The sequence below is a fragment of the Engraulis encrasicolus genome, chromosome 10 (genome assembly GCF_034702125.1).
Source record: "Engraulis encrasicolus isolate BLACKSEA-1 chromosome 10, IST_EnEncr_1.0, whole genome shotgun sequence".
NCBI lineage: Eukaryota > Metazoa > Chordata > Actinopteri > Clupeiformes > Engraulidae > Engraulis > Engraulis encrasicolus.
The window spans coordinates 23,546,387-23,564,035 of record NC_085866.1 but is presented as its reverse complement, the minus strand read 5'-3'; the positions used below and the strand labels follow the sequence as shown (position 1 = coordinate 23,564,035).

The window sequence follows — 17,649 nt, the reverse complement described above, 5'->3', positions numbered from 1 at the left end:
CATTGTGTAAGGCAGTTACACGTGTAATAAATGGGTTATAGCTTCGGACAGTAAGGACATCATCGTTATTGTTTATTTTGTAAAGCTCTCTTTACAAATGAATATCAAATATTGACAGAGCCCTAACCAATAGTCAAATATTGGTAAAGGCGCGCTGTGTACACTTCTGACGAATGTAAGGTGCACAACCACATGGTATTTTACTACAGTATGTCTCAGAGGAGCGCATGGTGCTTGCGTCTGTGCCTCTTGTCAACCAATCACATCGTTGGTGTAAACGCGCCCTGGTGCACATCCCCGTGTAGGCTGCAAGGCTCAACCAATCAGTGCGCTCTCTCGGAATTAATATATTTACCGGTTTAACCAGGACGAAATACATCCGAAGTGCAAAAGCTAGAAAGGGTACTATCCCGTAACGTGGGTGAAGTTGATGAGTTAGAGGTACTTGTAGAAACCGAAGGAATGTTACTTTATTGACTTCCAATACGTCGTTCGTCAGAGGCTTAAGCAAGTAGCCTATGGCACAGTGTTGTGACGGGCTTTGTGGATTTGCGTAAAAGTGCCGCCGCGCGTCTTTTCATCCCTGTGTTTTTGCTGACCGAAAGAAAAGTCCCAGGACATCACTTGGGTGTTTGAACTGTTTTCACCTACACAGCATCATGGGCGAAAAGGTAAGGGTTAACCCGTTCGTGTTTGACGTGCGCTGTGGCATTATTTCTGATCAAAGTTTAGCCTACTCTAAAGCTGTTTTGGGCAGAAACATTGTAGCAGGGCTATTCGAACGGCCGTCGCCAACATTCTTGATAGATTAAGGTTAGGTTTGACGGACTTAAGTGTCTGCCAACAAAAAAACACGAGACAGTCTCTGCTGGATATAATGTTTACGCATTTGAGCTATTTGGTTTCGTAGTCCAAAGTAGCCCAAAGGTGCTTAAAATCATTCAACCCGTTCTAAGTGATTTCAGCGCAAATCTCAAGTTTATATACATGTTGTTGTTACAAAAATATCACCTTTTTCTATTCCGTGAAGCGCTGCATCTTCCCAGCTCTGTTGAGCTGCGTGTGTAGGCACTAGTCACCTGTCATGAAATAGGCTACAGTTGTTGTAGCCTTGCATCATTCCTGTACTTGTGACAGTGACTGGGTTGGGGTTCTCCCCGATATGTGTCAGTCTCACTATTCATAGCCTATTTGATTCAGTTTCGTTTTTCCCCCGAGTACTCAAAGCCATGCCATTTCCTGCTACCCACTCATAACACGCGCACGCTGTGTACGTGCTCTCTGTCAACTGCACTTTTGCGTTAATGACATCATGATCAGTACAATGATCACTGATCACATTATTAGTCCTGATTTAATCTTCATTGAGGTTTAAAAGCACAGACTACTCACAATTGCTAGTAGCAGCACATTCTCTTCAAGCGCATAGAGTGAGCGCACTGTTGTCGAAGATTTTTCTTTTATTTATTTAGTTGACAAAGTTCTCGCTGGTACCTCATGTAGGATATGTTTGGGTTGCATTTCAAGTCAGCAGGTAAAATAGCTCAACATAGTCTATGATTTACTGTTGAAACAGCACCAATTTGAATTGATTAATCGCAAGGCAATGTATAATTGTAAGCACAATAGATGGCACAATAGTTGAAGACAGTGAGTAAAGAGTTGTGAAAAATATGTTCTTTTGCTTGGGCTATAAAATGTAGCTCAGTTATCTGTCTTACCATGCACCCTGTGACCCCACAGGATATTTGCAGAGAAATACAGACACCATCATTAAACCCAGACTATTAATTTGCAAACTTCTTTGCTCTGTCCATAGAGCATGGGGTGAGGAGAATGGGTTGTTATGGTTTATACAATATAGTAATCTCAAACAAAGCTTCATATATTATCCCAGTGTGTGTGTGTGTGCGTGTGTGTGTGCGTGCGTGCGTGCGTGCGTGTGTGTGTGTGTGTGTGTGTGTGTGTGTGTGTGTGTGTGTGTGTGTGTGTGTGTGTGTGCGTGCATGCCTGTGCACTCTCTCTCTCTCTCTCTCTCTCTCTCTCTCTCTCTCTCTCTCTCTCTCTCTCTCTCTCTCTCTCTCTCTCTGTGAGGGAGAGAGAGAAGGAGAGAGCAGAAGTAAGTGTGTGTGTGTGTGTGTGTGTGTGTGTGTGTGTGTGTGTGTGTGTGTGTGTGTGTGTGTGTGTGTGTGTGTGTGTGTGTGTGTGTGTGTGTGTGTGTGTGTGTGTGTGTGTGTGCAGTATGCAGCATTGTTGCTGGGGGTCTGCAAAGTGTCATCAAGCTGGTTTGAATGAGATTAAAACACTATTAACAGCCCCCTGATGTAACAGTCAGCTTTACCCAGATGAGTCATGCTGGCCAAAGCATAGTTGTTCTTTACTGATATTACAGTTCATTCTATTTCGTCAATAAATTGGAGGAGGAATTGATTTTAGTTGGGACTTGAGACAATGCTGTTTACTTTTAAAGTAAAAAAAAACATGCAAGCCAACAAGTGTTTTGGCCAATGACCACTAACTTTCTAGTGAAGATAACGTGTTCCTGAAACTGTTACACCATTGAAGAAACCGTCATTACACCTTCTACATCACTACCAGAGCCAACCAGAAGCCATGGTTCACAGGAGACGTTCACCGACTGCTGAGGGCCAGAGACAAAGCCTTCAGAGCAGGAGACGTAGCTGGCCTAAAGACAGCAAGGGCTAACCTGTCCCAGGGCATCAGGAAAGCAAAAAAGGAATACTCAGACAAAATAACAACACACTTCAAAGACAGCAGAGATGCACAGAGCCTGTGGCAGGGCATACAGGCCATCACGGACTATAAGCCTGCACCACGAAGCTGTGACAACAACACCTCTTTGCTAAACGACCTGAACAGTTTCTTTGCCCGCTTTGAAGCACAATAAATGACATCACCCACAGAAAAAACTCCCCCTCCCCCCCATGATCAACCCCTTTACCTGTCCTCTGCCAGTGTTAAGAGGACACTGGCCACCATCAACCCACGCAAAGCAGCTGGCCCAGACAACATACCAGGCCGAGTGTTGAAGGATTGTGCAGAAGAGCTTCTGTCTTCTGTCTTCACAGACATCTTTAACATCTCTCTGGAGCAAGCAGTCATCCCATCACTTTTCAAAGCTGCTACCATCATACCTGTGCCGAAGAAATCATCACCATCATGCTTCAATGACTACCGTCCTGTAGCACTGACGCCCATAATCATGAAGTGCTTTCGAACGGCTAGTCCTGTCACACATCAAAAGCCACCCTACCCCCCACCCTAGACCCCTACCAGTTCGCCCACCGAGCCAAGCGATTCACGGAGGATGCAATTTGCTCTGCCCTCCATCCAGCCCTCACCCACTTGGACAATAAAGACTCATATGTGAGAATGCTGTTCATTGACTTCAGTTCAGCATTCAATACCATAATACCACAACAACTCATCAGAAAACTGGACAAACTAGGTTTCAGCAGCACCTCCCTCTGCAACTGGCTGCTGGACTTCCTGATGCAAAGACCACAAGCAGTACGGGTAGGGAACAACACCTCGAGCACCCTGACCCTGAGCACGGGGGCTCCGCAAGGTTGTGTTCTCAGCCCCCTGCTGTTCACGCTGCTGACACACGACTGCACAACGACCCACAGCACTAACCATCTAGTGAAGTTTGCGGATGATACAACACTGGTGGGCCTCATCACCAAGGGCGATGAGACTCACTACAGAGAAGAAGTAGACCTGCTGGCCAGATGGTGCAAAGACAACAACCTCCTGCTGAATGTCAACAAGACCAAGGAGATTGTTGTCAACTTCCAAAGGGTCCAAAAACAACTGCCACCACTGACCATCGACGGCGATGCTGTGGAGAGAGTGAGCAAGTGAGCAACTCCAAGTTCCTTGGAGTGCACATCAGCGACGACCTCTCTTGGACCACCAACACTACATCACTGGCGAAGAAGGCCCATCAGCGTCTCTACTTCCTGCGCAAACTAAAGAAGGCAAGTGCTACACCCTCCATCATGACAACATTCTACAGAGGAACCATAGAGAGCGTCGTGTCCAACTGCATCACAGTGTGGGGAGGAAGCTGCACGGAGAAAAACAGGAAGACACTCCAGCGTGTTGTGAACACAGCGAAGAAGATCATTGGAGTACCACTCCCCTCCCTGCAGGACATTTACACCACACGCCTCACCCGGAAAGCACTGATGATCATCAAAGACACAAGCCACCCTGCACACAAACTGTTCAGCCTCCTGCCCTCTGGAAAGAGGTACAGGCGCCTCCGTTCCCGTACCACCCGGCTGGCGAGCAGCACAATGCACCAAGCGATCAAGATGCTGAACACTCACCCCACTCTCCCTCCTCTGTCACCCTCTAGCCAGCAAGGCCACTGACACCCCCCCCCCCCCACTGTCAGCCTCTAGCCAGCAAGGCCACTGACAACGCTCCCCCCCCCTCATCCCCACCACCATATCTGCGACTGAACATTCCACCTGCACTACTATATTTGTGACTGAACTTTTCAACCTGCACTAACTCAAAACATGCACACACACACACACACACACACACACACACACACACACACACACACACACACACACACACACACACACACACACACACACACACAAGCACACTGCACTTTCTGCACTAAACCCAAACATACACACACTGACACACACACACACACACACACACACACACACAGACACACAGACACACGAACACACACACAAGACGCACACCGCACCTTCTACCTGCACTAAACACATACACACACACACACACACACACACACACACACACACTGCTGCTGGTGTACTTGACAGACCTTTTTATATTTATTTTCTTCAAAATGCTACTATTACCATGTCAGAACGCTATAAAGGACTTTTTTTTTTTAGAAAAGCACAAAAACACAACAATACCTCTTAATGTATGTCCTCTACAAGTCTTCTGTTGTCCAGTCTTGCACTTTAAATGTCTGTATGAGCACTGTCTATGTCCATACTGTCTTAAGTCCATGTATAAGTACTGTCTATGTCTATACTGTCTATGTCCTTACCTTAATTAGTCTATGTCTGTATGGGAAAGCAAGAAATGTAATTTCAAATTCTTTGTATGACCAGTGCATGTAAAGAAATTGACAATAAAACCTACTTGACTTGACTTGACTACTCTAACCAACAGCTCAACAAAGTTCTGTTTTGAAGCGAATCAGGAATAAACGACTACCGGTTTCAGGCAGTAAACCACGTATAACAGTGGTGTGTATTAGGGCTGCACGATATCAAAACAAAAGAAGATACTCGATAACAGCATTCAATACCTCGATAATGATATTTAAATGATATTTAGAAATATAGCTAAGTGTATTTCTTGTCACTAATTTGTCGGTCTGTGTGGGGGACGTGGGTTTGGTCATGGCGGGCTTCTTGCACATTTGTTGATATTCACCTAGAGATTGAACTGCACAATAATGTTTTACTTGTTAGTGATAATAACGTAATTTTTGTGATATGCATATCGCCACTCTTGATATTGCGATTTTGATACATTTTCAACATATTGTGCAGCCCTAGCGTGTATGTTTAAATTTGAAATTTGAACATATTTCCATTCGAATTCCACTCTCCACAAAGCACATTGAGCCTACACTTCTCATGTGAAATGTGTTGTACAGTAGGCTATACAGTTGAGATGAGTTGAGTTATGTCTTTGCCACCGTGCAACTTGTACCTGGTTCAAATCATCGACTCAAAGGTGCCTACGGTAACGTCACATGAAAAAGGCCCATTTTGGCCACCACCATTACTTTCTGAGTTCCTATCCTCCTGTTGCCTTTGTCTTTGTCTGGGCTAGCTCTCTTCATTGATGAGGTCTTCCCCGCTGTGTTACATAAGTGTTTACTGTAGCCTTTGGGAGGTACTGTGGTAGGGGGTGGGGCCAGTGAGGAGTGAGTAAGAGAGTGAGTGGACATCTGGCATAGCGGGTATTTCCCGGTGGGCCTCGCACCCTTGTGGGCCCCTACTTTCAGAAATGTTAAAAATAATAATAATAATAATTTGAAAATTCTGAAAATATGGACCCTCATGGGTGTGGGGCCCATTGGTGAGTGAGTTTGCGCTGCCAATTATGAGGGGCCCCTTTTAAGCTAAAAGTGCCTGGGCCATATTTCTCCCCCAGGCCAGCCCTGGTGAGGAGTGAGTGAGTGTGTATGGACATGACGGCCTCAAACGAGGTGTACGTGTGCAGGTGCAAACGCTCCTCTTTTACCTGTAATTGGATTAACCCTTCTGGACTCTAGGGCTCCTGCCATCCTATAGCCTCGTGCTCTACTGTTACCGTAGAGCTGGCTGGCACATCAGCTGGTTTGGCTTTGGACTTGTCATGGGAGAAAAAGAGGAAGGGAGGGAGAGAGCGAGAGTAAGACATTCTGTGTGTGAGAGTATCAGAGAGGATAGTGAAAGAGAGTATGAGTGTGTTTGTACCACGTTGTGTGTGCAGGAGAGGGAGAGAGAGATACCTTCAACACTCCTTTATTGTGAACCATTGCCACCAATTCAAAATGTACTTTACATTACATGTATGCTGAGAGAGAGAGAGAGAGAGAGAGAGAGAGAGAGAGAGAGAGAGAGAGAGAGAGAGAGAGAGAGAGAGAGAGAGAGAGAGAGAGAGAGAGAGAGAGAGAGAGAGAGAGAGAGAGAGAGAGAGAGCGAGAGAGAGAGAGAGAGCCTGCGCGCGCATGAGAGAGAATCTGTTCTATAGAGATAAAGAGATCCTATTGGCTCGTGCAGTGAGAGCATGCGCTGTAATCCCCCAGTGTGGGTATGTGTACGTGTGGAGATTCAGTTGCACCACTGCCCTGTAACCAGATTACCACTGCTTCTAATTGACCACTGCTTCCCTCCCTCTGCTCCGCTTCTTAATGCAATTGCATTAATCTGAACCGAAGCATCTGCTGGATTAAGCAGGCCCAAAACGTGCCTGTTGCTTCTACTGTACAGCCTACTTCTTTTGTGTTGGAAATAGATAGGATATTTTATGTAGCGTGTTTCTCAGTGTTATGTCCACGTAAAGAGGGTGGGACCAAGTACACTCTAGGAGAGGGTTATGTTTGATGCTCTTAGATTTAAATTAATACCGAAAAGCTGAACTGACTAATTTTGTTTTATTTTCAACACTCTGAAAGTTGATTTTAACATTCTTCTAAAGTGTGTTTGGTCCCTTTCTCCAAGTGTTGAATGAACTGCACAGTTATACAGAGTGAATCTCTTCTTCTTCACTACCAGGGGTCCTGTTTAAGCTTACTCTTGTGTTTCACGATACACATCCCCCTCTCTGCTCGGTTAGGTATTACGTAACCCCAAGATTAGATATATGTTTGATGAAGTGTGCATAATCCATATTAACTCCTTCAGGGAAGGAGGAATGCTTGGGATGCGAGGACAGACTTTGGATTGAGCATCTTGAGTCATGCGCACATACCATATGCTTAGTGAACTGTGCTTCACACTCGTGAAGTGCTGTAATCTATTCTTGGATAAGGAAACGTAAACAAACAACATCACATGCGTTTGTAATCTGTCTGCTTGAAATCTTGTACTTGATGACCAAGGAAAACTAATCACAGTCACTCACTAGGAACTCCTGTGGATGATGATGTTTATCGTAATTTTATTACAGTTTTATAGTTACGATAGTTCATATATTTAATTACCATCCTGTAACTAGTAATTAGCTAAATGTAAAGTTGGAGTTAACTTATATATTACCTGTAAATAGTTTAGTTAAAGTATTATAAAACACTATAACATAATAATAGTAGAATGGTATAGTTATTACATTACTTTAAATGACATTACACGTAGCTGACACTTTTATCTAAAGTGACTCAGTTATGTACAGTGTGTTGGTTATAGTCCCTGGAGCAGTGTGGGGTTAGGTGTCAAGGTCACCTCTGCCATGGAGTGAGGTATGGCGTAGAAAGGTGGGATTCGAACCTGCAACCCTCTGATCCAAAGCCCATCTCCTTAACCACTAGGCCAATAGGCCAAGACTACCCACAAATAAACTAAATAGTATATGTGTTAGTCAATATGTAGTATTTTTATGCTGATGTTTTCCTATGTGTGTTTGACTCCACAGCAGGTGACGTTTCAGCTGATGCTGGCCGTGGGGACGGCTGTCATTGGCTCCCTACAGTTTGGCTACAACACCGGCGTCATCAACGCCCCTCAGAAGGTGAGTGCTTACTACTAAACACACACACACACACGCACGCACGCGTACACACACACACACACACACACACACACACACACACACACACACACACACACACACACACACACACACACACACACACACACACACACACACACACACAGAGCCTCTCTCCTCTTCTAAGCAAGCAGTCACAAACACTTACAGTACCCTCTCTCAAGCACATACACACACACACACACACACACACACACACACACACACACACACACACACACACACAGCGCAGTCCAACTCACACACACACACACACACATGCACACACAAATGAGAGAGAGAGATGGGGTAGGGATGGGAAATGACCCAGGCGGGATTCGAACCCTGGGTGCAACCCTTGGGAATGCAAGCCCAAATGTAGGGGGTGGCTTAGCGCGCTGCCCCCATGACGCATTTTTTGTCAAGATGGCCACCTGAACTCTAAAGTGCTGGGGGAAACCTGTCTTGCAGTGTTAGGAGATCGAATGGAGTCCCCACTGTTAAGCTAATGCAATATGGGCCCCAGTATTTACTTCCCGACACAGCACGCGTCTCTGTCACAGGCAGTGTTGCCAGAGTGGGCTGCTTAGGATGACCGTCTGCAGGTGAAAATGACATTTAGCAGAAAAAAGTTTTTGGGCATAGAAATCAATAGAATTGGGCGGGATTTAATGCTTCCAGGCGGGTTTTGATCAATTTTTTGGATGGAAATCATCAGCCTCATCTGGCAACCCTGGTCACAGGCTTTCAGTTTGATTAGGAGGCAAGGGTGCGTCGTGAGTGGGGAATATGACAGGTGACACATGTGACACAAGTCACGTCACTCACAGGATCATGCGCTCTCTGAAGATCAGAGAGCAGCTAGGGAATTACAGCTGTTTTATGTGTTTGTTGGCCATGTTTTCCATTTTATTTTTATTTACTAAGAGACACACAGATGTCAGGACACAAAGCAGCAAAACAAACAGATACTCTTAGCTGTAATAATAGGCTACCATATTTTTGCATCCTATTATAATGTCATTATACAGTAGCCTACTTTTTTGTAAAGCACATTGTGGTGCACATGTGGTATGAAATAAAATAGCCTTACCTTGCCTTGCCGTGCCTTACCGTAGAGTAATAATGCTATAGGAATGATAATAGAGTACAGTAGAGTAGTAGAGAAGATGTTGCTGCTGTAGGGTGACCAGGGCGACCATCTACTGGATGCCACAATACCATTAACTGAAGTCTATCAGATTTCCATGTATCGCATCTTGTGAGAGTTGTCTTTGGGTGTTTGTGCCCCCCCCCTCTCTGGCCCCCTGCCCTTTCTCTCTCTCTCTCTCTCTCTCTCTCTCTCTCTCTCTCTCTCTCTCTCTATCTTTCTCTCTCTTCTCTCCCTCTCTCTTCTCTCCTCTCTCTATCTTTCTCTCTCTTCTCTCCTCTCTCTCTATCTTTCTCTCTCTTCTCTCCTCTCTCTTCTCCTCTCTCTCTCTCTCTCTCTCTCTCTTCCCCCCCTCTCTCTTTCTACTGTGACCGTGTCCTTGCGATGCACCTGACTGCATCTGCTACATCAGCTGGTTAGAGATGTAAGGTCACCTGTCCTTCGGAGAGGGGTGATGTTGATACTGGAGGAGGAGGAGGAGGAGGAGGAGGAGGAGGAAGAGGAGGGGGGGGGTGGAGGAGGAGGAGAGGGGACAACAGGGAGGAGGAGGAAGAGAAGGAGAAGGAGGAAGTGGAGGAGGAAGAGGAGGAGAAGGAGGAGGTGAAGGAGGAGGAGAAGGGGGAGGTGGAGGAGGAGGAGGAGGAGGAGGAGGAGGAGGAGAAGGGGGAGGTGGAGGATGAGGCGAAGAAGAGATGACAAGGGGGACGTGGAGGAGGAGGAGATGGGACAAGGGGGGAGGAGGAGGAGAAGGGGGAGGTGGAGGAGGAGGAGTAGGGGGATGAGGAGGAGAAGGGAGAGGTGGACGAGGAGGAGAGGGGACAACAGGGAGGTGGAGGAGGAGGAGGAGAACGGAGGAGGAGGAGGAGGAGGAGGAGGAGGAGGAGGAGAAGGGGGAGGTGGAGGAAGAGGAGAAGGGGGAGGTTGAGAAAGAGGAGGGGGGTTGCAGGAGGAGGAGGAGGAGAAGGGGGAGGTGGAGGAGGATGAGGAGGAGACGAGGGTACAGGGGGACGTGGAGGAGGAGGAGATGGGACAAGGGGGGAGGAGGAGGAGATGGAGGAGGCGGAGGAGGAGGCGGAGGAGGAGGAAGGAGGAGGCGAAGGAGGAGGAGGTGGAGGAGGAGGAGAAGGGGGAGGTGAAGGAGGAGGAGGTGTGGGTGGAGGAGGAGGAGGAGGAGGAGGAGAAGAAGGAAGAGGAGGAGAAGAAGGTAGAGGAGGAGGAGGAGGATGAGGAGAAGAAGGAAGAGGAGGAGAAGAAGGTAGAGGAGGAGGAGGAGGAGGAGGAGGAGGAGGAGCAGTGAAAAGTCCAGCTGGAGGTCAGAGGAGGACCGGCTGGTAGTGTGGCGCAGTGCGCTAACTAAGCCCCCCACATTTGGGCTTGCATGCGACCCTGCCCCATCTCTCTCTCCCAATCATTTCCTGTCTACTCTCATACTGTCCTGTAGAAATGAAGGCCAAAAGCCCCAAAAAATAGGTCTGTCCCATACAGGGCCTATTTGCATGGATGGGCCCGCTGGTGGGCCCATTCACTACAACTACAACAACTATTAGCCTTAATACCACCAGGGAGCTTGTGCGTGCACGCTGCCAGCTGTGGTACTGTTATCTGGAGTTGGGTCAAGGCTAGCCTGGAAAGTAAATAAAGAAGCACTCACCAGATTTCTTTTTTTATTTTATTTTATTTCCATTTCACACTGAAGAAGGGTGCAAGCCCGAAACGTTTGTGAGGCGATTTAAAAAAAAAGAAGTCTGATGAGTGCTTCTTTGCTCATTTAGGCCTACTTTTGAGATTTGAGTTCATTCATAGACAAAGTCAAGAACCCAGTGTAGAGAATTAGACTATAAGGTGTTGAGCGCGCTTCCTGGTCCTTCAAGCCTAGCCTGGGAAATCCCATGCTGCCTTGCACAATCAAAGACAAATCTCACTTGTGATTAGGTCTGGTGGTACCCAGGCGAGGTCAAGTCAGGGGATGAGGAGAGGTGAGGTGATGAGAAATGAAGGTGAGGAGAGACTGTTGTACTCATCTGGGAATAAACTATCCCGCTGTGTCCCTTAACTACCCCTCAAGTAAGATGGAAGTCGGAGTGGGCTTGTGGGTGCAGAGGCAGAGGCAGGATAGGAATACTTGTAGGTGAGACGATGAGACAGGGAGAAAAGCAGATATCTAAGATTTGTCTAATGTTTCAGACATGTAAAAGTTTTATCTTTGATCTGACATGTTTCGACGGTGTAGGTTCTGTCTTCATCAGAGGGTCCCTGCTCACCCTGCGCCTGTACTCATGTACAACATACTCATTTAGCAGTTAGATATAATCAATGTCAAACATCTAATTAGATAAGCAGACTGTAGTATTTCTTAACTAGGGAGACCAGTAGTTGGTAGTGGTCTCTGTCTGCATACATACAGTAGTGGGTTTGGGGTTCCATGACGATATAAGTAGGGTTGCCGGCCAACTGCCCCTTGAAATATGGAATTGTCGAAATTTAGAATCAAAAGTACAGCTCCTTCATATTGAGCTGAAACGGGACACAAATTGGTGAAAAGGCAGGAAATTGCATCCAAGAAGTACACATTTCACACACATTTAGAGGACCCCTAGACCCCCTGAGCCAATGAAATGTCCCTTATTTTTTCCCCAGACAGTTGGCAACCCTAGGTATAAGTACAGGAGATTACTGTAGGTGAGGAGACAGTAAGATGGGGTAAATGGACCAGGTATCTCCCTGTAGTGTTACCTCGGCTAGTGAAGGTGTGTGTGTGTGTGTGTGTGTGTGTGTGTGTGTGTGTGTGTGTGTGTGTGTGTGTGTGTGTGTGTGTGTGTGTGTGTGTGTGTGTGTGTGTGTGTGTCTGTGTCTGTGTCTGTGTCTGTGTGTGTGTGTGAGGGGGGGGGTGTACTATTGTCTGTCCTAGTAAGGGGATAAGGGATGTCAGTGCAGTGATGAACTAGCTTTGGGGTAAATAGACCAGATGTACGTGTCTCCTGGTAGTATTACCACGGGCAGTGAAGGTGTTGTCTGTCTTCTACTGTGCAGACACACTGGGTGTACGTGTAGTAAAGGGATAAGGGACTTATAGTGAGGGGACTTCAGTACAGCGATGGACTAGCTTTGGGGTAAATGGACCAGGTCCTGACTCCTGTCCCGCCATGGCAGCGACAACCCCCCGTGGTGCTGGAGGATGACGTGACGCCTTACTGGTGTCTGTACACTAAGCACGCAGTAGGTCCAGTAAGTCAGCTGATGGGAAGAGGAGTCTGCAGCAGCTATGAACTCCCTTCGGGTAAATAGGTCCTAGTGAGCCGTGGCCAAATCCGGGTTCGATTCGACCTAAGGTTGATTCCTAATCATTCCCCATCTCCCCCCACCACCCCCCACCCTTCCCAACTCATTTTCTGTCTCTCCACCGCTATGTAGTCTGAAAACTTACAAAAGTACAAAGTATCTTCAAATGCAGTGAGTGTATGAACTGGCATCTTCTGTCTGCGGCAGGCAAAAGTGAGAGATAAGACAGGCGAGGCAGGTGATGTGAGGGGCCGGGGCCGGGCCGGGGCCGGGCCGGGCCAGGCCGGACGGTAAGATGAGGAGGCTGCAGTGCAAGGCCAGCCTGAGTACACTCTGAGCTGCTCTGATGCTCTGATGCTCTGCAAATAGAGCTCTAGGGCCCAACGAGCAGCTTAGGGATAATGTTAGCTCAAGGTGCTCTATGACCAGAGAGAGAGCAGGGAGCAGGGAGTGTGCTCTCTCTCTCTTTCTCTCTCTCTCTCTCTCTCTCTCTCTCTCTCTCTCTCTCTCTCTCTCTCTCTCTCTCTCTCTCTCTCTCTCTCTCTCTCTTTTTCTCTCAGGCTCTCAGGGTGTGTACTCTCTCTCTTTGTTTCTTTCTCTCTCTTTCTCTTTCTCTCTCTCTCTCTCTCTCTCTCTCTCTCTCTCTCTCTCTCTCTCTCTCTCTCTCTCTCTCTCTCTCTCTCTCCCTCCGCCTCAGGTGCTGTGATGAACTTATCTAGGTGTGAAACAAACAAACACACACACACACACACACACACACACACACACACACACACACACACACCCACACGCACGCACACACACACACACACACACACACACACACACACACACACACACACACACACACACACACACACACACACACACACACACACACACACACACACACACACACACACACACACACACACACACACACAGTTTCTTGAATGAGACTGAGGGTGGCAAGGTTATAGGGCCTTGTGCCAGGGAGAGTGACGCAGCAGCATTGTGATGATAGCCAGCGTGGGTCTTGATTTTAAATAATGACTCAACAATTTTTGCATCTATGCATCAGATTTTGCTCTACATATTATTAGCATTCATAATATTTAATAATGAGCAGTGCTTGAAGTGGAAAAAAAGAGGTGCAGTAGCCCTAATCATCTGAAAATACCATCCAAAAAGAAGTGCAGAAACCGTGATTTTCTGACAGTACCAAATCAGTACGAGTCAAGTTTTTGTAGGCCTATTGCCTGCACGCATTAGAAAAAACTTGTTTTGAACTTATAAAATGTGGCACACAAGATAAGTTCTGCCGGAACGCTGATGATGAAAATGATGAGGAAGGGTTTCCCCTCCCTTCACACACACACACACACACACACACACACACACACACACACACACACACACACACACACACACACACACACACACACACACACACACACACACACACACACACACACACACACACACACACACACACACACTTCAAGCACTGATAGTGAGGACAGATATAGAAAAAGACAAGTACTCAGGTTCAATTCCCCTCACTTTCTGAACTGGGTTCCTGAACTTGTGAGCAGTTCCAATCGCCTCTCGTCTAATCAGCTGCAGTGGCTGTGAGGCCTGTCAGGTGATCTGACAGCTCAATTTTGCCACCAATTCCCACCATCCATCGTGAGACAAGGTTGACGAGATTAGATGAGAGGAATGTGTGTGATGATGTACCAGTGTATGATGGGGGATGTGCTGGGTAGGTAGCCTCCTCCTACGTCACTTTCGTGTGTCAGCATTTGTTTGTCAACATTGCCATTCAGCACACATGGTCACGAGTGACTCTGATTCCAATCTGTTAGTGTCTCACGCCCTCTGCTGGTGGTTTTTGATATGGCAGTATGTGTGCGAGTCAATAACCGCTGTTGCAAAGCTTGGCATCAAACACGATGTGTTAACAAAGAAATACGGGTAGGATATTACAGAAGCATGAAGGTGATAGACATTCAACCTTTTTATTGAAATAAAAAAGCCATACATATGTTCACCTGTGTCATTCAGTAAAAGTTCTGGAAAAGCAATGCAAAGCTTGCCTATCTCACTCCCCATCCCCATTCCCTCCACCTCTTTCCCCTCTCCTCAGATCATCGAGGGCTTCTACAATGAAACTTACAAAGGACGATACAATGTGTACATCACTAGCGGGGTGCTCACCACCCTCTGGTCCATATCCGTAGCCATCTTCTCTGTCGGAGGCATCATCGGCTCCTTCTCCGTAGGACTGTTCGTCAACCGTCTGGGCAGGTAAGTGAAGTGACAGACACACACACGGCATAACATTGCATTGCATCGGCACGCAGGGCCGCTGACAGCTTTGGCCTGGCCTGGAGACAAAGTTAACTGCGAGGGCCCCCTCTCTTCACACATCTACAATGTAATGAGGGCCCGATTTTTTTTCTTGCCGCCTCTCTTTCTGATCACGGGACATCTGACCCATTTGCTCCTCACCCCCTACCACCCCCTTTGTGGTGCCTGTTGCCACGTTACACTACTACACCACATTACGTTACATTAGGTTACATTTACACGTCACATTTACATTTATGCCAACCACATGGGGAGGGAAACAGAAGCCACAGGCACATTGCATGAAATTAGCACATTGCATTATTTTATTTCATCCAGAGCCACAAAATAGGACATTACAAAGCTGGATAAAGGAATGCACAGAATGCGAGGCATCAACTGCCTGAGCGTCTGAACAAAAAGTCAGAGCACATTGCACATTGCCACTTTGCAATGAGTAGCATTACATACCCAAGAGCAGACAACACATCCAAAACAGCTTTTAAACTTAACAAAGACATGCACACATGTACATGAGCGGAGGACTACACCAGACATGACAAGTTTCAGTGCTGGAAAGTTTTGATGACTGGAGTTAGTTGGCCATTTTACGAAATACTTGTAAACAACAGACACACTAGCCATCTTACAACAGACTTGTAAACAACAGGCAAGAACACTCTAGCCTTCTTACAAAAGGGTTGTAAACAACACGGGCCACTGACTAACAAACAAACAAACAAACAACAAACAAAGCCTGCCAAACACTTGCCAAGTGCAATCACCGCTTACTAACTAACCCATCAGAATGGTAGTCTTAATCCGACTTATGCCAGCCAGACTACAGACTGGCACGAGAAGGTAAACGTCCTGCCAGTTATTCCCTCTGTCTGCTGTCTGCGCTCCTAGCACAGCTAAGTCCATTCATTTGCCCATCGACCTGGCTGACGATGATGAGTGCCAATTAGGTTCCGTTGGTACAATTGGCAGCATCTGAAGTGTGGCAGGGTTTTTTTTTCACTCTCTCTAAGCCTGGCACGACCGCCTTCTCTGCTGGTTTACTTACCCACAGGGCTGTACTGGCCATCTGGCATAACGGGCATTTCCCGGTGGGCCCTGCACCATTGTGGGCTCCTATTTTCAAAAACACCTACAAGGGTGCAGGGCCCACCGGTGAGTCTGTTTTGCGTCACTAATAATATTATAAGGGGGCCCCTTTAATCCAACAGTGCCCAGGCCCTATTTCTCCTCCAGTCCAGCATTGCTTACCCATGCCCGTTCTCTCCTGGCACAATCCTTTCACCTATTCCTGTCTGATTAAGACTATTTTATTTATCGCGCCGCTTTTCTTGGAAGGAAGTGAACAACATCTAGCTTGCCAGCCAGATCACGAGGGTTGCTCACAAAATAAGAAAGTAAACAGTTTGAAGTATTATCTTCATTTGCTAAGCGATGTTTTTTGTTAGATAAGTTGCTATTTTATGTGCACTTATTGTTTTGTTGATTTCATTTGATTACCCAGTATGTTTGTGAGTCAGGCATCAAACTGGCAGGTACAAATCATGAAGACAAATGGAGTAGTAATATACAGTACATGGGTCAAAGACGTCTTTCTTTGTCATTAAGTGTTATGGACACCTTCCGCTGACTGTAACTGCAAAAAAACATGATTTTTAAATTGTTTCAAGTGAATGGATGACAGCCGAGGCTTTCATGAATTCCCTGTAGTAATAAATAAATAAAAAGAGTCATGTTTTCTACAGTTACAGTCAGCAGAAGGCATCCGTTACACTGAATGACAATGCCGTTTTGCGCGTCTTTGACCCACATGCTGATAGGAGAGATAGGAGAGACACAACAACTAAACAGAAGAAAAATAAGAATGAGAGATTGGAATGGGGATAGAATGCAAGACAGAGTGAAAAAAGGCGTAATATACTCTCCTCAAGAGGGCAATCTCTCCCTCTCTCTCTCTCTGTCTCTCTCTCTCTCTCTCTCTCTCTCTCTCTCTCTCTCCCTCTCTCTCTCTCTCTCACATGCAAGAAGAACTTCGGTTCATTGTTCATCGGCATTCATTGACAAAGCATAAGGAAAGAGTTACAGGGAAAGAAACTTTGAATGAGAGAAACACAGAAAACAAGAAACAACGAAAGAACGGGAGTGAGGGATAACTATCTCTCTCACACACACACAGGAGGAGCTGAATTATCAATTAATCAATTATCAGTTATGCCCAAAAAAGACTCCATTAGAGTGAGAGGGATAACTAAGACCTTAGGTATAGCTTTTATTTTGTGAGATACAGAGTGAAAGAAAAACGAAAGAAATAGTCTCCATTCTTGAGGGATAACTTACATGCTCTCTCTCTCTCTCTCTCTCTCTCTCTCTCTCTCTCTCTGTCTGTCTGTCTGTCTCTCTCTTTCTCTTTCTCTCTCTCCCTCTCTCTCTCTCTCTCTCTCCCTCTCTTTCTCGGCATGCAGGAAGAACTCCATGCTGATCGCCAACGTCCTGGCGTTTATCTCAGCCGCCTTCATGGGCTTCTCCAAGATGGCCGCCTCCTGGGAGATGTTGATCATCGGCCGCTTCGTCATCGGCCTCTACTCCGGCCTCTCCACGGG

The 17,649-nt window shown here is 46.6% G+C and overlaps 1 protein-coding gene across 1 annotated transcript in view; it reads left to right on the top strand.

The window, feature by feature from the left end:
* Positions 1-398: 398 nt before the first annotated feature.
* LOC134457645 (solute carrier family 2, facilitated glucose transporter member 1-like) overlaps positions 399-17,649 on the top strand; it is a 24,654-nt gene continuing 7,403 nt past the window's right edge. The window contains exons 1-4 of the mRNA XM_063209647.1: positions 399-671; positions 8,158-8,253; positions 14,829-14,989; positions 17,512-17,649. The exon at positions 17,512-17,649 is cut by the window's right edge and continues 103 nt beyond it. Of these exons, the coding sequence (XP_063065717.1) occupies positions 660-671; positions 8,158-8,253; positions 14,829-14,989; positions 17,512-17,649 (407 nt within the window). The 5' untranslated portion in view covers positions 399-659. The remainder of the gene's footprint in view (positions 672-8,157; positions 8,254-14,828; positions 14,990-17,511) is intronic.